The 24,515-nt window shown below is 43.2% G+C and overlaps 1 protein-coding gene across 1 annotated transcript in view; it reads left to right on the forward strand.

Annotated features, from left to right (window-relative positions):
- The first annotated feature begins 7,722 nt into the window (after positions 1 to 7,722).
- The window catches only part of LOC132906494 (homeobox protein cut), a 163,116-nt gene continuing 146,323 nt past the window's right edge, over positions 7,723 to 24,515 (forward strand). Inside the window, exon 1 of the mRNA XM_060958733.1 lies at positions 7,723 to 8,433. Coding sequence (XP_060814716.1) covers positions 8,326 to 8,433 — 108 coding nt within the window. The 5' untranslated portion in view covers positions 7,723 to 8,325. The remainder of the gene's footprint in view (positions 8,434 to 24,515) is intronic.

Below are 24,515 nucleotides of genomic sequence, written 5' to 3' on the forward strand. Positions count from 1 at the left end.
TATCTAAAAAAGTTTTCCTTTCGATAGAGCAAACCGAAAGACAATTCCCTGGTGAAAAATTGCACGCTGCTCTTCTCTTTTTCTTATTTCTTTCCTCGTAATGAACCTTATTCAAGGTAGGGAAACCGTGACCTTAGTTTTGTGTCGAAAAATGTTTGATACATTTACTGCACAATGGAAATGTTTTTTCCAAATTACCCAGAAAACGCAAAACCTCAAGTCTATTAGTTTCGTATTAAACGTCTGGGAAGATCATATGCGTATTTCTATTTCGATTATGGAGATTCCGATGTGTTTTATCTCCATACGTATACATCTTAGGAAAAGCTACTACCGTCGTCGTTGAAATTTGGTTTTGTTACCTGAAGCACCTGTCGATATTTATGATACGCTATAAATCATTACATATTTAAATCTATATTAAATATATAGTTATTTCACTAATTCCTCGAAAGGATTCTCTTTCGTAATTAACGTTTAAATATCACGATCGTCGTTTAATAACAGCAGAGTACTTTCCATCTCGAAGACGAAACGTAAAATTGTTTCTAACGCGTTCGCAACTTCAACAATCCTCTTCGAAAGTAACATTCTCTCGAATACCACTGCTATTACAAATCTCACAAAGCACAGGACTTCCTCAAACAAAATACCATTGTTCGTACGAAATCTTTAAAATCCACCTTACACGATACTATACGTACAAAAAAAAAAAAAAAAAACAAAAGAACACTCAGAAATGAAACGTTAAAATCAGTCTCACTCGGCTGAAACTCCTTCGCAACTACGCCGTAATCCGCTCTTCCATACAAAATATCTCATTTCCTGACGAAAGCAACAGCAACGCGACTAATCGGTGCGAAAGTGCATACGCATAAAAGAAGCAACAAATCACTGGCAGGAATGAGCCTGCTGGTACGCAAAGTTGGGTGGAACGGGAGGCGGAACGCAACCCTTCTTTCCGATCAGGCCGTTGAAGTCACCGATACTTCCGATAGCTGATACAGCGCATCGTGTCCTCGTGGCCGTTGCTGGAAGGGGTGCCGACTGGTGGTGGGGGTGGCCACCCTTGCGTTTCTGCGGCTGGTTTGGCCGCGCGGCCGCGCCGTGGCGCCACCGTACAGCGTGCGCGGCGGACGTCCCTTGGCGCCGCGCCGCTCAACTTTTGTCCAACCGTGAGTGGCTGGCGGCCGCGTGAGACGCTCGCTTTCGCGCATCGCGATGCGACACGTTGCCATCGAACGCATTCACCGGACGCTCGTTCCTCGCGACAATCCGTCACCGCGAGAAAACTAGGAATTTCGATGAACGAAGGAAGGAAGAGGATACACTGGCACGGACAATAGTTTCGCCGGGGTGGAAAAGTGCGTGGCTGGAGGGATGACTGCGAGGGCTGCAGGAGCCGAGCGTTCGAGTTAGTCTCGGCCAGAACACAGGCCCAGTAGGATCTACGTGCACGCACTGGAGCCGCGTACGGTGCGTGGACTAAGGAAACCGAGGGTTAGGAGACACTCCCCACCCCTTCACTGGCCGCGATCGCGAGTTTCGCATGCGACGATTATTGTGCCACGACCAACGGACCGCTGCGAGTGCACAGGTGATTGTTTGTGCTAATTATTGTGCTGTGACTGTGTTCCCCATCGCGATTTCGCAGCAAGGTCGACGTTATCGCGAGAATATGTTTAGTTTTCGTTTCTATTCGTCGTTATCGTGTCTGGCGTGAAGAAACTGCAATTGGTAGCCCTTTGATCGCGATCTCGCAGCATCTTCAGCCAGTTCACGCGCACGCACGTGCAGCCGTGCCCTCGGATTATCTGAAAGCCGAAACGCGACCGGCTCGAACGTGACCATCGGACGGATTCCTGATCGTCGCTTGCTCCACTCTATCTCGACCGGTCAACCAACTCGGCCTCGACAGAGAGAAAAAGGAACGCGGAGAACCCGAGAACCGAGTGATAGCGCCTAGCTGACTGTTAGAATCTAGCCGGCGTTCTTCGCCAGCATCGAGCTACGCCGCAGAGCTGATTAAGTCCTAAGAAACTGCGAACCAGCAAATCAACTTGAAAATACCACTGTCGTTCATCTCATCGTTGTTTTCGAATCGTTCGTGTCGCTCGTCGATTCACATATTCTTCTCCAGCATTCTTCTTCGGTGGTCTCCTTTGAAAATTTATCCTCGTGAAGTGATTCGTGCGAATATTTTCTACGTTGAATCCCTTCTATTTGAAATACTTTTTTGTGGGAGGAATAGCTCGCAGATGGTACAGAGGAATTTGCAATGAATTTTCCTTGGAAGAGAAATTTTTGCAGAGGGACGCTTGTGACAGTTTAAAATTGATCGTCGAAATGTTTCGTCTGGAAAGAAAATTTGATGAATTTTCCGCTTGGCACTGCTCTAGTCCGGGGAATATTTCTGTGATTCTCGTGCAGGATAATTTTATTTGATTCGATTCTCGTCGATTCCGTTCGTCGCTGAAAGCAAATAAAAATTTGTCGCGTTCCAAGGAACTGTAATCCAAGTCGTTGGTTTTTTGCAATGGTAGTGATTGGAAATTTCGTTAATCTCCCGAAGAACATCTCGTAACATCCAGGCGAATTTTTTGAAACTTTGTTCCTCTTTAAAATGCTTTCCACCAAGTGCACCACATGCTCGATCGGTTTAATTGCAAACAATCTTCCTCGAGAACTTGCCTCGGAGTGAGCCTTCGCCTCTAACGAATTCGTCGAAAGTAATCGAATTTTCCTCCAAAAATTCAGTGATTCTAAATTCCTGACAGTTTCTCGAGTAACGAATTCCTCTACGAACTTCTCTAAAAACGTCGCTCTCCTCTTCAAAACGTTCGACACGTTCAAAATTAAAGAGAACAGATGAAATTTTAATCAATTTGAAAACCGTGTTTCCCTGCACTATCAGCTTTCTTCTAAAAACGCGACACCAAGATAATACAATTTTTCTACAAAAATATCCCTAAAACGTGTTGTCCAGCGTAAGAAACCAGTGCCTCGTCGAAGACTACGCGCACCAATGAAAAATCTCATCGTCGTGTTCTTCGAGTGTGCCGCTGCGGACAGAAAAGCTCAGCTCGGAACCCCCGTTTCGCGTGCAGCAACCCCGCGTGCAGCGATCGTCTTATCCGGCGAAAAAAAATCCGCGCGATGTCCCTGAGCGCGGCTCTTGAACTTAGTAGTGTTGTGCGCATCCTTCGCTCGCCTGAAGATATTGTTACAATCGCCCTCGAATAGCGTCGCGTTGCTTTTCGAACGGGGGTCGCGACGCGAGGGGCCGCGGGGGCTGTCGTTTATCGTCGACCAGTATATTGAGTAGCGTGCGACCGCGAGAAGAAAGCGAGTCCAGGTGCTGCGACCAGCGAAATTCCACCGGCGAGACAGTCATCCAGATTCGCCATTTCCACCGCTTATTTTTCTTCCATCCGCCAGTTAACCACCCCTTTCTTCGACCAGCTCATCCTCAGCTTCGAATCTTTTTTCTCCTGGATTTCTTTTTTCCTTCTGATTGATGTGCTCGATATTGATCGAACAGCGTATCTACGCTCCACCTTTGCTGCAACGTATTTCAGTGGTGGATCATGTTTTCGAGTATTTTGTGAGTTTTGATGGGTGTTTAGGTTGGTTAGGGTGGTTGACGATAAGGGGGTGTAGGGGACTATTCAGTGCTTAACAGGCTTAGCAAGGCGGTATTCCCGCGCAGTGTATGTGAACCGTTGATGGAAGGCGTTCTTCGGTGCAACGCATGTAATGGAGAACGTAATGAAAGATACTAGTGCGGTTTTGTGAAAATGTTTCTTTTCTTTTACTCTTCGGTGGACACTGAAAAGTGGAGAAGGAAAATTCGAAATTATTATACTCGATACCTTCAGACTACCACTAGGTACTTGTACAAGGTAAAGAACACACGAGAGAAATTATTTTAGCAAATACTGTTACACATGAGCAGAGGAATTTTCGGAATAATTCGCAATCAAAATATTCATCAAAATATTCGAGGTATTCCTTCGAATTCGAATATTTCTTATCTCGTTGTTTTTTTCCCCCGTTAGCGAATTATCGCAGAATAGAGAAATTCCTCGGCGGCGATTTCTTCGTCGATTTTTCGTCGGTTCTCGGTGACTTTGGAAGGGAGAGACGAGCTGGTTTCTCGGAGGCGAGCCGCGTGGAATTCCGTGCCTTATAATTTCAAGACGTCGCGATTCATCGGCGCAGGGATCGTTACGAAATTCGCGGCAACAATGTGTTGCGCTCGGTCGGCGAAGACGCGTGATGGCGATGCACGCGGCGCGTGTACGCGCACGCCGGTCCGCGTTGACAAACTAATCCCTGCGTTATATCGGGTGATCGTAAAGCACGCGGTGACAAGTCAACAGCCGCGTAGTATTTTCGTGGGCGGCTGCGACGAATTTTCGCGGATGCCGACTGTGTCTCGTGGAACACGCGGCGCACGTATACACGTTCGCCGACAGAAATTTCTCCCTATGCCATCTTCGGATCGAGCAACGACCGTTTCGCCTCCTCCATCCGAGAAATTCGACGTTTTGTCATTTCTATAATTCCTCTGCAATTCGCCTTGCGGTTAATTTCGACGTGTTACCAATTTCGAAACACATGGAAGAGCGAGTTGAGAAATTTTCATTCTAGCGAGCGTTTTTATAAATTTCGATAAATTCTATATCGCGTTAAGCGGTTCAAAATTTGCCCATCGAGAGTCCTTTATATTCGTTCTGCTGCGTGGACAGTATTTTGCATATTTGGATAATTCGTTGAAAAATTCGCATTTAACGATTATTATACCGATTGCTATCTACATCCTTTTTATCGCGTAAGAACAACCATTTTTTCTGCGTTACGTGTTCTCATTTCGGACAGCTTTTCGTCAATCATTCGCAGACGCAATAATTTTGCTGGTTTATTTCGCTTCGCATTAATTAACACGCTTGCTCCGTTAATTTTCATCAAAATTTACCAACCAAACGTAATCGTTCTTGCTGCTTAAAAATTGCAATTCTCGTTCGATTCTTAGACCAGCGAATTTTCTACAACTTGGCTGAATTTTTTCCCACGTTTTCTTATTTCCGCCAAGCTTCCTCGGCTCGAGTTCAGCTCGAAACGGGGAATTTTCGAAGGAAACTCGGACGCGAAAGATCGATGATTCCATGACACGGGAAATCGATGAGCCGAAAGGCACAGCAACAAGTACGCGGCGTTGCTGGCGTGAATCGAGTTACAGTTGTTTTCGTTTCCGCGTCAACAGCGACTATCATCCACCAGCGATGATTAACTCGTGTAACCGGTGAACGCCGCGGAAATTAAAGTTGCATTATCCAGGACCCGGCGCCAGTTAATTCGACTGTCACGAAGTGTGCTTAACACGGTAACGCGGATTAACGCGTTCGCCGGAAGCCGCGCGTCTTTCACGGTTCGTGGTAATCGGGGCACGTTGCTTCGACGATCGTTTCATCCGTCAGATTCTTCGATTTTCCACCAACGTTCGGCAGAACTTTCATCTTTCCCTCCAGCGAGTATTTTATTTTTCCCTAAAAAATGATTGCAGTATTTTTGACAATGTACATTCTCGGTGTTTTATAAATCTTGAAGACGCTATTGTGATGTAAAGTTGCGACGAAACTTGTGACGAAGTTTGAAACACACAATGGTGGTTGATGGAAGAGGGTAAGTCGTTTTTTTCGAAGTTTTCATTAGCGTTGCTGCATTATCACTTCTTCGCGATTTCATTTGGTCGTAAGATTTCTTAAAATTGTAATTGGAATTTAATTGCAGACAAGTTTTTCTTCGTATTGAGAATATCGATCTCGCCTCAAGCTTAAATCTACCGTTGCCCTTCATTCGTGTCAGGTTTAATTAACTCTGCTGAACGACAAATTTCAATCGTTGGCCACCGATTCGAATTTCCTCGCAGCCCTTCAAAGTTCCATCGCGTTGTCTTAGAAAGTACGAACCGCATCGTGACATGTTTGGTCCCGTACTTTCCTCTCGATGAATCAACTTCTTCGTCAGAATGTTCGTCGTAGATCATTGGAATTATTTTGTATGTCGCCTGTTTATTTTCTAAAAGTCAAATTACAGTCGTATCGAGTACGTTGGGATACGAGTTAGTGCAAGAACACAGTGTAATCAAAGTTGCTCGCACGTCGTTGAGATTCCCGGAAACCAGGAATTCCGTGGCAACCGAAAGTTAGTAAGAAACTATTACGATCCGAATTTCGACCATTCCACGTGTAAGAAATTTCAAACAATTCGGAATTTTCATTTTCAAGTCGATTACAAAATATTTCGTTTTAGAAGCAAAGGCAGTGAATTCTCGCAAGAAGCTAGGCTGTCGTTTGTATTCCCATTTCGCTGATCATAATGCGTAAATAACGCGAATAACGCTTTCGCGGTGTCGCTATCGACCTCGTGTTCTCCTGCGTTCCGTTGTCCGCGACTTTTATTTTCGGTGAAAATCGCGAGGGGAGCACAGGCTTAAGCGTTCGACCCTTTCGCCGTGGCGTAATCTCCGAGAGTATTCGCCGTGCACGTGTTGAACCATTGGCCTAAATTTCGACAAAGTTCCACGTCCAGCCAATAGTTTTCAATCGTCACGCGTAAATTTCAGCAACGATGAAAAGAAAAAAAGGAAAAAAATTACATATCGTGGAAAAAACTAGTCTTGTACCCTGGTGGCTTGTGATCGATATCGCCCATCGGAGGAGATTCTCCATAAACAAATTGTAAAAGAAAGAAACGTTCTAGCAGAGACGTTAGAAGTACAAACGGTCGCCTGGAGCTAGTAAATTCAGAAGAACGACTCTTGTATCGAAAAGTTGACTGCGACATGGAGTGAGTCGAGAAGCAGAAGGGGCAAAGGGCCGGAGATCGCGGTATTCCGTGGCGAAGGGGTCGAAGAAAAGAAAAAGATGGAGGGCGTCGTGTCGGTGGCGAGGCTGCGCTTGGAAAAAAAGGCCGGTGGTGCTGGCGCGTCGGTAACCCCTTGGAAACTCAATCACACCTCGTTCTGGTGCGGCCGAACGTCTGAAAATCGTAACGGTGCTCGCAACAAAGGTAACGCTCGGTCACCAACGAGCAATCGAAGGGTTACTGTCTGCGGGGCGGTCGGGTGGGTTGATGGGGCGCGTGGAGGGTGGGTAAGGGGGTAGGGGGACCACCGCGGACCAAGGGACTGGGGGTTTCGACGGTGAGGAGAAAGAGGGGGGCGAAAATAAGAAACATAGATACAAAGAGGAGGGAGAGGTCGGGAGAAAAAGAGGAAGGAAAGAAGAAGGGAACCGACGATCGGCAGGGGTTGGAGAAAAGGGCGGTCGGGGAGCTGAAAATATGAGATCCGCTCTGGTAGGGACCACCTAGCCAGCCTCCGGTCCTTTCCGTGGCGTCTCCCTTCTCCGCGCAGCTTATCCCCACCGCGACCACGCTCTCCTCTGAACGCGAGAGCCGCGAAGGAGAGTGGGGGAAGCGAGCGGCGTGGGATTGGGCAGCCGGTGGGCCGGCCGACCCCCACCACGCCGCCCGTACTCCGCCCAATCCCCTCTAGCGGCCGTGCACCTCCTCCAGACATCGCATCGGTCGTTCGGTAGCTCTTAGTTTCAGGTTAGGAGCCTGCTAGGACGGGTCTCGTACTCTCTTCCCGAAGTCAGCCGTGAGAAGAGACGAGACGAGACGAGGGCGAGACGAGGGAAAAACCGGAGCCAGTGAAGTGTGACCGCGTGCAGTGTACCTATATGTTTGTCGGTTTTTCCGCGCGAGTGTGGGTGTGATGCCGTGGCGAGTAGTAAGAGCAGCAGCAGCAGCAGCAGCAGCAGCAGCAGCACGACGACGACGGGCAGCCTGACGTCCGGCCTGAATCCAGATTCGAAGAACACCTGGTGCCGAGAGCCAGGAGCGTACGTCGATGACTTTGGTGAACTCGGAAGGGACATTGTGCGATTTCGTGTGACCGTGGGGCCAGTGTGTGGTGCGACGGGTCCAGTGTGTTCCGGGACAGTGTCCGGGACTAAGGAACAGGAAGAGACGGTAGCGACGGGCCCGCCGGCCGAGGCGTGCGCCCCAGGAGGCGTCGGCGGCGCCGGCAAACCAAGGGGAACAGTTTTGGGCCCGGCGGAGAAGTTCGAAGCCGTCAAAGTGGCTTCGTCACTGGGCCTCCAGGGGCCTTCAGCGCCGATAGGGGCCCAACTACTGGCTACTGGCGGTTCGGAGGATGCACCGTCCGTGTACCACGCGAATCTGCTAGCCAGCAGCAACGCGTCCGTGCTCCAGCAGCCCGTTCTAGCCAGCCTGAACACGCCGGCACTGGCCAGCATGCAGGCCTCTGCGGAGGCCAACTCGCTGGACATTCAGGCCATGCAGTCCATGGACTGGCTGTTCAAGAAGGAGCGTATATACCTGCTCGCCCAGTTCTGGCAACAGGTAAGTGTTCGACGTGCGTCATCTCGTGTTTTCTGTGATCCTCTCTTCTATCTTGGTACGCGCGTGTGTATACCATCAGTGTCGTCAGAAACAGATATTACACAGCAGCCACCACCCTCTGCACCCTCGAACGTGTTCGCTCGAGTCGATCGCCTCTAACCACCCAAGGGAAACGCTCCGTTTCCAGCTGCACAGTCCCCGGTTTACCGCGGACACTTGTAGCTTCCGGGCCCGGTGGAGCGCGACAACCATAAATGTGATTGTGACTCGGGGCCCAAGTGTGTGATCGCAACCTCAACCTTCGAATTATCGTCATCGGGATGAGAAATCGTGCGGTGACAGTGTAGCTGACAGTTGAAATTCCCATCAGCCATAGCAACCATGGAAATTTACCATTTCTTAGTGACTAGCAATTAGCAAAGGAATATTTAGTGATCAGAAAGGATCGATCGTGATGTGCAGATTCTCGAGTCAAATTCTCCAGAGTAAAACTAGTGAGCGATGTTTCGCGATCTCGTAACATCAAATCGAATCACCTTGCCGTCAGTCTTTCCACTGATAATTGCCGGTCAGGTTCCCGGCCACTTGGCCGACCCCGAGTTTCAACGAGGGTGCGAGGGTGGCGAAGTTTCCCCGGCACTTGCTGTTTCGAGGATAGTTCACCGATTTAGGGGATGGCTTGACCGACTTGCGGCAAAGTGGCCCACATACAGTGGTTGACAACCTCATTTTCTTTCTGCGTGTCGTACGTAAAGAAATGCTCGTGCTGCTATGTGCAGGCAATCGAGAAGTGTCACTTTCGCCATAGGAGATTTGTAATTTTTCTATAATCGTAGCTGCCATCGAGAGTCCTTCAGCGAACGAATTTCAGCCTCGAGAAAAATGTCAGTTTCCGTAGTCAAATCCTTTCTGCAAAGAATCAATTATAAATATTTATTTGTTGGTAATATTAAATACCTATCCGAGTATCTCGAACGACGACAAAAGTGTCTAAATTTCGCATATTTCTAACGAACGTGACTCGAAAGAAATTCAAAGGAGCAGAATCTTATAGAAAATATGCAGAGCGAGTGAAACAAATCTCTCGTTTGGTTTGTTATGGCGACCATAAAAATACGAATTTCTGTAAATATTCGCCGTGTAGTCATAAAGATATCGGTTTCGTCTTAAAAATCCGCTATCAACGATAGAGATCGTCGTTTGCAAGTGTTTGTCAGCTATAGCTGGTTGGAAGAAGTTTGAAAAAAATTGCAATTGTCAGAGGTGTGTTGGTGGTTGGAAAGAGACGATAGTCGGCATAAACAAACTGACATAGAAGCATTTGCTAGTTCCGCTGGTTTATCGACTGACACGTGAGAGACATTTTTACAAGCTGTTCTTGATTTTGCATATCTTGGACAAGACAGGCGGACGATATTTTCTAAACGTTTGGAACACGAAGCAGGTTAATCTACGAAATTAACGGAAGCGTAATTATACAAATTTTCTGTCCGTTGTATCGAACCGAGGCTTATCGTCGTCGGTGATTTTCTTTTTAAAGTGTGTTCGAGCCGCGCTACTTATGGCAAAACTCGTTCCGCCATCAATTTCTTTATTTCACGCGAACCTGTAACGCGAATAAATGCGGTTATTTATTTACCTTGCACCACGAACCAGTGAGAAGAGACGCGATACAAAGTTGACAGCTCTGCACATCTCCTGCTATTTCCTGACACTTAATATTTTATACGAAACGCAGAAACTTCTTCTTCTTCTTGCGACCAATCAAAATATACATATTCAGAATTTTTCGTCGTTATTATGGAAATACTGTTTAGAATTAATGAATTCCTTGGTCCATGAAGCCTATCATCTGCATACTTAATTATCTTTGAATTCCTAGGCCCATGAATTATCGTGTAATTATCTCGGAATATAATTGAATTATATAGCTATATTAGTCAATTATAAATTTCACGTTTAGATGACACACGGCTGATATATGCGCGTGAAAATACATTGGAAACGTGATTTAAATTATTCTCTTCCAAGTTTAAGTACGTTCGTTCGGTCGTTAAAAATCTCTGCCTTGGAAAGTTACAAATTTTTCGAACATCACACGTCACGTGTTTTCCTCCTATTTCAGTTTATTAACCCGCTGTATGTTAGGAACGTTCATCTGGAAAACTCCGCTACGCGTAACTTACTTTTCTCCAAATTTAAACATAATATCGCTATTGAAAAGCTTGAAAAGTAATTTCTTACTAAAACACACGTGATGTATCTCTCGTTATATTCGAGTGGCTGTGCCATTGCTTTTACCGACAGAAAATGTCTATCTCGATAAACTGTCGATGTCACGAGTTACCTCTGAAAAATTACCAACAGCGAAAAAAAAAAACACTAAATTACAAAGAGCAATACGTCGCGCGTGTGTTATAGGTTGAGGTTGGCTGTAAACTGGCGACGATCTTTTCTCATAGCGTTGGTGCCGGTCGGCTAGATGCTGCCGATAAAATACGACCGCTTAATAACGCGCGAACTAGTCCCGTACCGGTAGAAGATTACAAGCTAACCGGGTCGCCACTATTAATGCCACATAGTTTCATAATTATGTGTATTGATTAGGCCGCGGGTTAACGACGCCGGAACGTGGCTCGAATGCCCGGAAAGTGGAAGACTCGTCGCGTTCACCAGTTTCCGTTGTTTCCACGCGTGCTCCTGCAACTTGTCGATGTACCATCGTCTCTAGCAGCTGCTTGGAAATTTTACACGTCGATATTTGTGAAACGCGGAGACAATTATTGGCAAAGCTTGTCGTCACGTCCCCTTTCCCGACTTAATTCGCTCGGACGTAATCGCAATAGACGCGGTGCAGAAAGGTCGTAGTGAGAGGATCGATGAAGCGGTATAACCTGCTGACACGTTTCGGAGGAAAGTGAAAACGCCAAAAGCCAACCCGCTCGTCGTTCAACCGTCGACCGTGATTAAACCGTGGTCAGGCAATCTCACCATTTTCCCAGCTATTCTTTCAGACTGAAACGAACATTCTTTCGTGGAGTAGCGAGCGGTGACTCAGTCAACGGTTTCGGTTTCTTGGAACGCTGACAGCCGTACTCCGATCACATATGCATGATTTGACGATGTTGCGTGAAAACGGAACATTTTTCGTCGATATGTAATGGAAGAAAAGTTGACTTACTATCGAGAAATAGGACGAATTAATAAGCTCGTTTTAAGGATTAAGTATCGTTTCTGTTTGTCGCAAGATAAATACGTAATTTGTTTACATTTTTGAGATTGGCTTTCCGATCTTCTAGAATGTATCAAATCTCCAATTAGATTGTACTGTTTATTTTTGGAGGTTTGCTAAAGGTGGTAAAGGTATTGTTGTGGCAACACTCTAACGATACTCTAACGTTATTAACAGACGAGGTGAGGCAATGCTTCTATAAGAAGCATTATTTCCTATAAACGTATTGTCCATTATGGAAAATCTGATTTCTCCGTTGTAACCTATAATTAGACGCGTATCATTAACCATGAAAAATTTCAATTTTCCGCAGATAAGATTATACGTGTTCGTCGAAAGATGATCGAAGAACGGTATCTCTTACGGTAATTTATAAAAAAAATACTTCTGCTCGTAGCGTAGAGCAAAGAAAAATTGCACCATCACATTGATATCTAATCTCGTGAGAATCGATTCTCCCATCGATCGTTACCCTATCCTGTACAAACTTTCCCATATTTTTGCCTCGATCGTAGCTACGTATCAGCTACAGACGAATAATTGGAAAATTAGAAACGCGCGTCGAAGCAGTGTCGATAGACGATGATTCCGGAATCGACGCGCTCGTTAAGAAATTCCTGCTGGCTCGTCCGTCAGTCAGGCAAAAATATGCCCGTCTCGCGAGGATTGATTTACGCGGGCGGCCAAAAGCGAGGTCACGCCGCACGTTTCCCGATTTTTAACGAAACCCTTCTCCTCCTCCTGCTCCCTCTCCCTCCTCCTACACTTCTCCCGTCATCTTCCCGCGGTGAAGTTAGGCGAATGCGTGATTCAGCCGGTGGTAGCCTTGGAAAAATCGCTGCTACGCCAATTATTAGTTGTTCGCGAAAGGGACGGAGGCGCGTTTCGTGCGACTGAAAATTCGGAGAGGAGAGACAGAGCCGGCGTCCGGTAGAGTTTCCACGGAGCGGCCGTGCGCGTGGAACGAGACCACGAAGCGTACTCCCAATTAGGAGCGTGTCGACCGTGAATGGACAAAAGTTTTGCCATGACTCGGCTTCCCCTGCCGGCCCCCCACCCCATGCTCGCCGTACCCCCACCAGCGCCAGCGATCCGAACGGGAGTAGGGGGATCCCTGACGCGGTTCCCGAGATCCCCGAGTGGCGGCGGCACTTGCCGAGACGCGGAGACGTGAGTCACGCGTGCTCCGATGCCGGTGAGAAGAGCAGCCGCGCGGACACTCGTCTGTCGGGTGCTAAGTCACTAGCGACGGAGACGCGCTCTGCTTTTCTTATTAGATCGATTCTTTTCGGCTTAATTCATCCAGCGCGAAAACTTTCTTCATATAAATACAGAGAAACAATAAGTTTGACGTTTTCGGTAGAATTGCTGCTTCGCGATTACGATATCGTACTTTGTAATTTTGATATAGCAAACTGGGAAACGCGATCTATGGGCTAACGAAGATGTATATATCTGGTGATTCTGAACTAATCGGAATGTACGCGATAAACGCTGGGTGAAGTATAGCGAAACGATGTACTAGATTTAACAATATAATTCCTCTTTTTTTTTTTTTTTGCAATTAGAACGCGCAAAGTTTTGAAGATTATTATCGTTCAAATAATTTTGGAAGATTTAGATCTACTTCAGTGGTTAAAATAAACGAATCGTTTACAAAATTATATACCGATTGCTGCGATCGGCACTCGATCCTGTATCTCGATCTAAAACCAATTAGCAATATTTTTGCCACTATTACGAGCAAGTTTGAAGAGCATGGCAGAATGTTGGAAGAAGAAGAAATTTTGATCAGAGTTATTATCGTTCAAATAATTTTGGAAGATTTAGATCTACTTCAGTGGTTAAAATAAACGAATCGTTTACAAAATTATATACCGATTGCTGCGATCGGCACTCGATCCTGTATCTCGATCTAAAACCAATTAGCAATATTTTTGCCACTATTACGAGCAAGTTTGAAGAGCATGGCAGAATGTTGGAAGAAGAAGAAATTTTGATCAGAGATTGCCTACGAAGCGAGAAACGTGAAGCTTAGCGGAGGGACAATTGTCGCGAGCATGAAAACGGGCCAACGAGGGAATCATTGCCGTATTCCACTGACACGAGAAACTGTATCGCGCGGCATGTCGGCCTCGAAATAGAATATACAGGGTTATTTCGGATGCGTCGTCTCGTTGGTCTAGTCCAGGGCTGGTCTAGACCTCCGAGGTTCACCCGTTTTACGAGCTGCCGGCAGGCAACACGACCGCTTAGGTGGTGACTAGAATCGAGCGCAGGTGCACCGTGCCGCGTGCATATTTGCCGTTCGTCTCGTCGCCTTATTAAAACGCGTTACGAACGACGTAACGAGTGTCGAACACCACGTGAACCCGTTCGAACATGGGAAAGAACAACGGGGGTGGTTTTATAGAGGCTGATCATGCGTTAGGGTTTACCTGTGACAGGTGTTCGTGTAATTTATACCGTGTCTTGTTTTTCTTTCTTTTCTTACCCCTATCCACAAACTATGTCATTTGGCTAAATTATTGCCACGGTTCACGCTAATATGCTTTGAATGCGATATTTGTCAAAGTGTTAAATATATAAATTACTGCTGTTTTTCTGGAAATTAAGTGACATTATGGTAACAGTAGACTATGGTGATTATGATAATTTCAAATTGTAATATTTACGTAGGCTACTATATTTTTCGATTTTACCAAGTTTTACTCGATTCGATGGCGCATCGAATTTCTTTCTTATTCAATTATAACACATAAACTTTGCCTTTTATCCATCATATATCAATCTGTTATTCAAAATTCCCACGTACATTCAGATGGTAAGGAGATCGATTGCATCGCTGTATCTTGTCCTTTGTAATCATAAATAAAGAACAAAAGGTGTAAAATTATAAATATAATAGAAACTTTGACGATATTGCAAAATCTTATCATCGAGAAAGTCTAGAAATGTTGATCCCTAAATTGAAACATCTATCGCTAAGGAAACTACGTATGGATTGTTCTTTAACGTTTTCCATTCAAAGGAAACGTGAACGACGAGAGCTTCGAGCAAAAAGGACGAAAAATTCGATCGCTGGCCGATCTGTCGCGATACAACGGTTATTAATTTCCGTGGCCGTTATTTCTGAAATCGGCGGTTTAACTGCCGCAGCCGTAGAGCTCTCCCGCCAAACAGTGATTCACCCACACTCTAAAAATATCGGGATACACGCATCGCGAAATGCGAGTCTCGTGCAAGCCTTAATGAGCGTTTCTCAGAATTTCTGCAGTCGTTCGCTCTGGAGGGGAAAAGAAAATTCTCTGTGACACCGAGAGAGCCGGGAAACCTTGGGCACATTTTGGTTTAGCGAATGACAGCTAATGACCACGCCATCGAGCGCGCATGACGATGACGATGACATTTCGCTTGATTTAACGTTCGTTTCGAACGAATCTGCGTCAGCCGCTTTTCAAATTCCCTCGACTTTCTATGAATTTGATTGCCTATATTTTTCTAATTGATCGTTGATTTTTCATTGTTATTATGTAGAATAAATAAATGACGAATAAATTATACTTTTATATTAGTGGAGAAGTCCTTGGTTTGTTGGAAGCTTAGTGACACGAGTCTAAAAGAAATCCTCAATTTTTATACAACTGGAAATATTAATAACCCGATAAAAAATTTATTTAACTACCTGATAGAATCGTATTATTTAACGGAAACTGTATTAAGTCTTTTATCGATCATTAAGTTATATAAAGAATATTTTCTTAAATATTTGAGAAACAGAAAGATATTGCATTATAGAAAGAAAAAAGTTTTTTTCATTTCCGCTTTTTTACACTCCCTATTTCGAATCCAATTTTCTGGAGAAATTTCCACCTTTTCTACTTGCGTCACTAGAAAATCAACGAAATAAAAACATTCTTAACAGCTTTCCATTAAAATAGCCACATAGGTATCCCTGTTATTTTTCGAAATTTCGTGACGAAATTCCACGACGTAATTTGGGCGAATGTAACCCTTGCAAAGCGGTTAACGATCGTCCCGACCAATTTCAGAGCACGAGTATCTGTATACGTATATTTTTATTTCTCGATTAATGCACTTTCCCCGACGAGATCTCTTGTTCAGATTGCTTATTATGGATGCAGTTACGTTTCCCAGATTACCAAGGCTTTTTTTAAACGTTCCTTCCACGAACAAATTTTACATATTTAAATTTTCGAATTCTCGAAAAATTTTTCTCAGTCGACATTATCAGCCGAGTTGACCTTTTTTGGTCAATGTTTCACGATTACTGAATTTTTCATACGAATTAATATCATCGCAAATATATCTAGAGAATTTATCGGTGTCGTTAAACGAAATTTGAAAATAAAATCACGTAGTTGGCAATAAAGGTACAAAAGATAGCATATTAATTACACCTATTGAACTGCATCCTAATTCGCGTATAAAACGCAAGAATATATAAAATATTTAAAATAGACTAATTACTATGTATTATATTTATTAATAGAAACAAATTTAACTGCTACATCTATGTATATAATGTTTATAAAGATCTGAATTTAAACAAGAATTCGCAGTTTATCACTTACACGATCGCAATAAATGTATACGATATGCATTTAGAAATTGATTAAACAAATTGAGCCTCTACAATTCACAAAATCATCCATTACATACTTGTCGATATCATCGAACGATTGGACATTGCAGTACGAGTGATTTTTCACCTGTTTTCAGGAATCCATCGGAAGTTTCGAATTTCGCATGGCACTGACCGAGTTAATTATCCCGCGCAACCCCTTAAACACTCCTCCCGTGGCTGCTAGGGTGGAAGCTCGAGGGTCACTCGCTACGTGTCGCTAATTTCTACGTAGGAATCGCAAATTGGCACGCGTGTGCGTGCAACAGATGCGCCGGCCACGCGAACGCGTTCGGAAATATTTGCCAGCCCTGCTCCATCCGGAAGGGTAGCAAGCACGCTATTGTGTCCGCCATTCGTCGAAACGAAGAATCGAAAATCAAGCAGCGCGGGATTGTTTTCTCTTCTTTTTTTCGCCGTTATTTTCTCTTCGTCTGTTTTTTTCGGTGGGAAGAGTACGGGGCAGGGGACGATGTTTCCACTTCCATTTCAATGTCTATCATCTTCGTCCTCTGGGAAAAATTGACATTTTTTATGGTTTCGTCCGAGAGCTTCTCCATCGGATACGAATATAACATGTCTTTCGCTCGTTTTGTTCTAAATCGCCGATTTGGAAGTGGAGCCCGGCGAGTACAAAAATTTCCACGGTGAAACGCCGTAATTTACGCGGTTTTGAAATTTCTGCTTAATTAAAGCTGGTGATCCAAAGCGAACGCGATAAAATTTCATTGTAATTTTAAACAGACACGCAGTAGACTGTTCTAAGTAACCATTATGGATACTTGGAATACTTTGCCGTGTATACGCGCGAAAATCTAATCTATCTTTGGAGGAATTTTGTTCTGTAACAGGTACTCGGATTACATTAATTAAGAACTTGGCATATTCATTTAGATATAATTTGTAAATCAGATTCCTTATAGACAAGCTAAGTATATTGTACCGGACGAATGCGCAACAGTGAACATTGAATTCTTTCATTCTATTATCTGCTTCTACGCTAGAACACCTATAATTTCAAAATAGCTGTAATCTACATTTCCAATATATGATAACTATTCTTCTTAAATCTCTGCATCCTCTACATCTACGTAACTCTTCAACCGTTAATTACCAAATCTTCGTACTTTCTGTACATTTTTATGCGAAGTTGCACGGAATAAAAAAATGCAAAAAATATCGAGAGCATAATACTCGTCACAATATTGAGAAGAAATAAAAAATTCCACTTCTCTGATAATATTTACAGTCTACTAGTATCAAATAGATCCTAAATTAATTCACGTTTAATTTATACGTTTATCACAACGTGTACAAAGAAAACTACATAGATCAACAACATTGACGAACTCGGAGTCTCGACTATCACGCAATTTATCAGTCGCTGTTAGGTAGGGACGCGCCAGGATCAGCCACAAGTATCATAAGGGGTGAATATCATCGCGAGAACGTTTGGTGAACGAAACGCCTTGGATAATTGTGCAGCGGCCTCGCGACCTGCAATTCACCGGTTTCCCCTTTCTTCTTCTTCATCATCTTTCTCTTCATCTTCCTCTTCTTCTTCCTCCACGCTGCTTTTTCTGTCTTTTTTCTTCGCTTTTTTATAATCCTGCTCCCCGCACGATGGACGAAGTTTATTGTCGTCGTAAATTTTTCCGCGAGCCGGCCTCCGATCGCTAACATTCCCCTTTCTACGTGGCCGCGCGTTCGGAGACTATTCAAAGGTCGCTTGGAACCGTTCCAAAATTCCGAATCGCATGGGACGACATCGCTGCGATTCCTGCGGCGATTCGAGCTTAAGTGAATCCAGAGTGAGCCGTAAACCCAGGCTAAATAAACTTCGATTTGAGGGAATGACGCCCCTCTCAGATGACTTTCGTTCGCTCGATTTTCCACCGAGCTTGATCACCTTTTCTCAGCGACTCGTGCATCGGTACCCTGTATTACTACCATTCTCACATCATTTCATATTCTTTACTACCATTGACGATTCCAACTTTGACGTTTCGAGTTTAGAAAGATTTTAGTAATAATTTACGTACATGTATTAATCCTTGACAATTCTCAAGTATTAGGTCGTCCGAAAAGTTTCTTTCGTTTTATAAGGAAATAATAGATACACAACATTTTTCGTTTTATATTATTTTATTACGAATTACGTATGATCCATTTTGTTATATCAAACTAAGGATCACAACGTTCGACGGATTAGCTTTCATGTTTGTATAAAGATGCGTCGTTGTAAAGGACGTCTCTGTAAAAGAAAGACAATATTCGGACAACCTAATAGGTGGAAGGTGCCGGCAATGTTTCTTTCTTTATCTATTTTGTATCATCACTGTCACTGACGGAACTAGAAATTCAAGAATAAGAATAAGTCTCTCTTATTCAAGAACGGAATTTTATTCGTGGTATTTAATTTCATTCGTTTTATTAACGCGATATTTATCAAAGCAATGTACTTTATATAAAAACTGTACATTCTTAGGCTCGACATTGAAGTTAATAACAACCATTGGAGTCACTAAAAAGTCATTCTGTATTATGTACTCTTTAAATCTTCCTATCTATCTAAATCTCTTTTATGTTTCGCTTATATTTCTTACCTAACTTCTCCTTAACTTCTACAATTCATTTTCAACAAACTCCTAACACCCAGCCACGATCACTCTGCAAATAATCTCATAACATAGGAAAAATTTGTTAGTAACAACACGTTTGCTCGGAATCATGACGCAAATCATAGTATGTCAACGCTCCAAAAATTTCCGTATGTATTATTTCATTAGAAAATTACTCGTAAAATGGGGTTAGACCAAAACCAACGACAATACCATTATTCTAACGCGTGAAATCTCGGAACGAAACGGGCCACGTTCACGATCCACTTTCCGGCTGCAGTTGGCGACCGATTTAAATGATCTGTCAGCAGCACACGCGTCGATTCCTTTGTCATCGAGGATGACCAATACCGATGACGGGGTCGGGCGTCGCAGAGCGTCGCGGGGGTGGCACCACGTCTGCGTTCTTGCGGAGCGTCGCTGTTTGCCGACGCAAGCGCGTGGTGCACGCACGAATTTATGTTCGACATGTGCGATTACTGCGTACGCGGCTACTTCGCGTGATTATCAGAGCAGGAGGGAAGAACTAAGCGAGAGAAAGAAAGCTATAGGACGAAGGTGCGAGAGAGAGAAGGTGCGAGAGAAGCAAAGGAGGAACAGTGCGCACGAGCAATTACCTGAGAATCATAATTTGCGCTATATTGCTGCAATCAACAAATATAAACGTGCCTTAGCTATGCGAGCTTTCCTTCTCTCTGCCTTCGTTTCTTTATTATCCTTGCCCGAGTTTTCTCAGTACTTGGATAGATAGACTTTTTGTTTTCGTTTTTAGATCATGGTATATATTCAATGAGTTTCTTATGGTCATGTTTCGTATTTAAATTAGTTTAATATATATTACGTGGGATTACGAGATCATAAAGAGACATTAGACACAAAAGAATTAGTTACAACGATAGAGTAAATAACGAGATATTGATATACATACCTGGTACTTTGGTCTGAGAGAAACTTTTGCTTCGGAAAGATGTACATAGGAACGAAGGGATTAAGTGTTTCTCCAAAAACGTTTATTAAACCACACGATTGAAACACTTCATTTATGCATATATAATTTGTAAACCTCTACATTTACAAAAGCTATCTAGGTATCGTTTCTAATAGAACCCATTTATTTCAAATATTTTATTCTACCAACAAATTTCCATTTGACTCATTGTCTCGGACGCGTCGAGGTCGAACATTTTCCTTTATACCTACTCCTAGACCGATTTATTTCAGCCATCGCCCCATCTTTCTCCGAGTCCTTTATTTCGAACCGTCCTATCCGATTCCTATCTTTGGCTGGATTTTCGGACTTCTCCCTTACCCCAGCGGATTTCTTTCTGCCGTCGATTCTGCCCGTTCCTTTGAATCCTTTTTTCCTTCCCCCATCTTCCTTCAGGCCTCCCCTCGCGCTCTTTCTCCTTCACCCGCGCGCGCCGCCCCTCGCCTCCTCGCCCCGTTTCGCTCATTGTTGCTCCGCCTTTCGTTCGTACGTCAAATAACAGCTATTGAAAATCGTTGATTCATGAATAGTCATCGTATCGCCAATTAGCGGGTCGGATGAATATTCACGGGTGCGACGGACCGTCTATCGTTCACCTATACGCGCTTTGTCACGCGATAACGCTACTCGTCGCAGCGCATGGCGCATGTTCGAACGTGGCCCGCCAACGGAGAAATAAATCAGAATGACGGATTAATCGGTTCGGTTGCTTATTCGACTCGTGAAGCCGCGGCCGCGTTTCGATCGAGTAATTTTCAAACGGGCCCACAATGACTGCAAATAATCGCTGCTAATGGTGAACGGTTCCAGCCGCTCCGACCACCACCTCACTCCACCACTCGGCAAAATTGACTTTTGATGGAATTACTTTACGAACGGCGATTAGCTTTGTTACACGATGTTGTTGCGCGAATCCCGCGCACCGCAATGAGATTACAATGTCGTGTAATATAAAAACAGCGATGTTTAATTATCCTTTTAAGTTATTGCGTATGAACCTAATGGCCCATCGTTCTCGCGCAAGCAGTTTTACATGTACGTTTCGAGTTGTACGGTACCAGATTACTCGTAAGTAGCTATTCGCTATTTTTCCCTATTAGTATCGTTGAAAAGCTCAATTTAAACGAGAAAGCTAACTACGTAATAAATACACAATTTTTTATATCTGTATTTATTTAAATTGAACAGCGAGCAAGATGCATCATCGCCTGGAAAGAACGAGGTGCTACAAAGTGCTCGTTGAACCCATACGATAACTAAACACGGTATTTATTATTCTAATATAACCTACTATTCGTTAAAAATAATATACAACAGCCTTTCAGGCTTCATGAAATTATAAAAAGATATCGCAATCGGTAAAGGATGCAATTAAGAAGCAACAAAATTGTATTCCATTCTGACGAATAATTACGTATCAATGAAACCGTTGTGGATCCCCCATAAAGGTAACAAAATCACTTAAGCAAATATCACAGACTCCTCGAGGCTCTGAGGCTGCAACAGCAAATACATATGCATCGGCGGCATATCGTATGCGCATCGATAAGATTGCTTTCATAGATCAAAGCACGAGCTCGACCCTCGAGATTGATAGATCGAAAACGAATCTGCCGGCAAGTGGACTCGAAACGAATCGAGTGATGTTCGTTGGAGCGGCTGTCCGCTATCGGAGCCGAGAGGAAAGCTGGGCGTTTGCCCGCGACCAACTTCCGGCTGCTTATCAAACGCTCTTCCGTCCGAATGTTCGTTTCGGGAATTCAATTGTCGACACGCCACGCTGGATTTGACGAATATCTATTTATTTTTCGTGTGGATCATGCGATATACCGTACGACTACACATAACAGAAACGCTCGAGATCATGTACACGAAGGAAAAATAATCCTGGACTTTTGACCTGTTAAGCAAGTCGTCTCTTAACTAGAAATTAATAGGAACGAGCCAATATCGATGTAACAAGCAAGTGTCTTAGAAGCCAAACTAATCAACTCCGGTATTTATTTATCTGTTAATTTCATTACGTACGATTAATATTGCATATGATTAATATTCGATTCTGAAGAAACTAATAACTTAGTTTTATAAGTTCGTTCGTCGTATGAAAATTGACATAAACAATGATCAATTCTAAGATAAATTTAAAATACAATTTTTATAACATCATCATTTTTCTGTACTTCTCTATTTGTGCAATTGATTAATGTTGTTTTTGAATGGTTCAAATATAAACGATATTCCGTTTTTATCTCATGTAACCGACAACCCGATTTTCTGAAAATTTCGTGTTATGAAAATGAAAATGTTATGAAAATTTAATGTTAAAACATATAATCGAGTTATTTAATTTTTCGGAAACCAAATGATTAACTTCGATAAAATTGATCGATTGTATAGCATAATTATATTATAGGTTGTCCTTAGTATAAATAAAATGATACAAAAAGATAAGAGATTCCTAAAGACGAGATTGGTACAACGACATAATTGGTCTTTGCTGATTAATGCAATCGATAATATCGAACTTTTGGAGGAAAATCGATTGAATGGAACGGAGCGCAGTGGAAAAGGAAACTCGCTATCGACAATCAAGACCCCGACCATCTCATTTTACGCATATAAATTCATCCGGACGTGACGTGGCGCAAGTCTCGTGGCCGTATGAAAGCCGTCTAAGGCCATCTGTACCAATCGGTGTCCATTAAGTCGGCATAGAGACTCGTTTGCCTTTCAGTTTCACGTTTCCAGATTTCTTTCAGCCATCAACCACGCGACGAAATCGCGTGCCTGACAGCGTTAGGCTTTTCTAATTATTAGTTACCCTCTCCTTTCTATCGAGATAGCAAAGATTCTGATCGACGTCTTCTTCGCAAGTGACGTGATCCAACGATTAATTGCAAGTGGTTGAAGTGGTTGAAGTGGCAATGGTCGAAGTTGCAACATGATGGAATTTTATAATACTTTGTTATTAGTATAGCGTAGATTCAATGTCGATATACGCTATAAATTGTGAAAATTTTGGCTTTTAATCAGTCAAAGAATAGAAATTTATTAATTAAACGACTCATTAATTAGAGAAATTAGAAATCTAAACTTAAGAAAATCGAAATAAGAGTCATTGGATGGAAGGAAAAATTGACGACGTATCTAGGTCACGCTTTAAAATAATTGCATCAAAGTAACATAATTTTCCTTTTCGAAAGAAAAGATATTGTAATAGATACGTAAAATATCAAAATTTTCATTTATCCCCTTTGATAAAAGAAAATTCGTAAACTGAAAAACACGTATTTGAATGAAGATTTTTATTAGACAATGAGATTTTCTTCAGTCCGAGCACTGCGTGTTTTCTTAGATCCAAGTCAGCTAGTGGTTCGTTAATGACACTGCTGATCGGTGTAATTTTCTCTCGACCGGGACTTTCGATCAAATTATCTTATCGACGTTGTCCGCGGTAGATTGTGTATTTACACGGACGTCGGTTCGCATTTGTCTTTGAACTGAGCATCACTGAAAACATCCTTCGACGTTTCGAAATAGCAAATAATTTATTTTAATCGTTACACGACGAGGAAATACTACACCGACGAATTTTTATTAATCGATGCCAACGTAAAATCACGCGTGACGATGATTATAATAATACGGCGTGTATAATTTATACAAATAAATGCGAATCATATTGCACAAAAGCCACGCTTGTCGGGAGTATGCAGCTATTTTTAATACTGTCGTAAATCTTTGACATCGTAAAATATTTCTTGGCACCTACCGAACATCTTCTTCGGAACTTTTGTGCCGGACGAATTAAAAATAAAATCGATTGCTTTCTTTTTTTGTTACACGTCGCGTGCACATTAGTCAATAAAATATTTTTATCTTTTGATTTACATTTTCATCAAAATCGCCACGATAAAACAAGACGTGTTTACCATATCGTACGGTTTTAATCAAAATCTTCATCAAAATCATTACAGTATAAAAACGATGGCCGTTACGAAATGAAAATTAGACTCGAACAAATCCTAATCTTTGTATCTTCCAAATTTTCTACTTTATTCCACGAATCTCTATATCTACTGCAAGAAAGAAGTATCAAATCACGGTATATTTGTAATCATCAAACCAACTATTGTCAACAGCGAAATCCCCACAGATCCTCACAATCAGCTTCCTACAACGTCGCACATGCACTGTCGGAATCAGCGCGTAGCTGCGCGGAACTCACCGCGGTCCATCACGGCCTCTTGTTTTCCGTCCTTTCTTATTTTTCCTCTTTTTTTTTCTAAATTGTATCTATTGGCTCGAAGCGATTGAAAGTAATTGAATGAAGCGGCCGGTTATTTACGAACGTTTAAGCGGAGCCAACTATCTGTCCATTCATTCGGTCTTGTCCCTTCATTCATTCATCATTCACTCTCGCCGGTGTACGGGCGCTGCATGTATAGCAGTAGTAAAGGCCCATTCAATTGATCGGTGATTGTCTAAATTATAAGATTGCCATACAATGGCTCTCATCTCGACCTATTGGGGTCTCGTTCGACCGTTGCGTCACCACTTTAGGACCGGATCGCAAGCCGCGATCGCGTCAAAAGA

The sequence above is a fragment of the Bombus pascuorum genome, chromosome 4 (assembly GCF_905332965.1).
Source record: "Bombus pascuorum chromosome 4, iyBomPasc1.1, whole genome shotgun sequence".
Classification (NCBI taxonomy): domain Eukaryota; kingdom Metazoa; phylum Arthropoda; class Insecta; order Hymenoptera; family Apidae; genus Bombus; species Bombus pascuorum.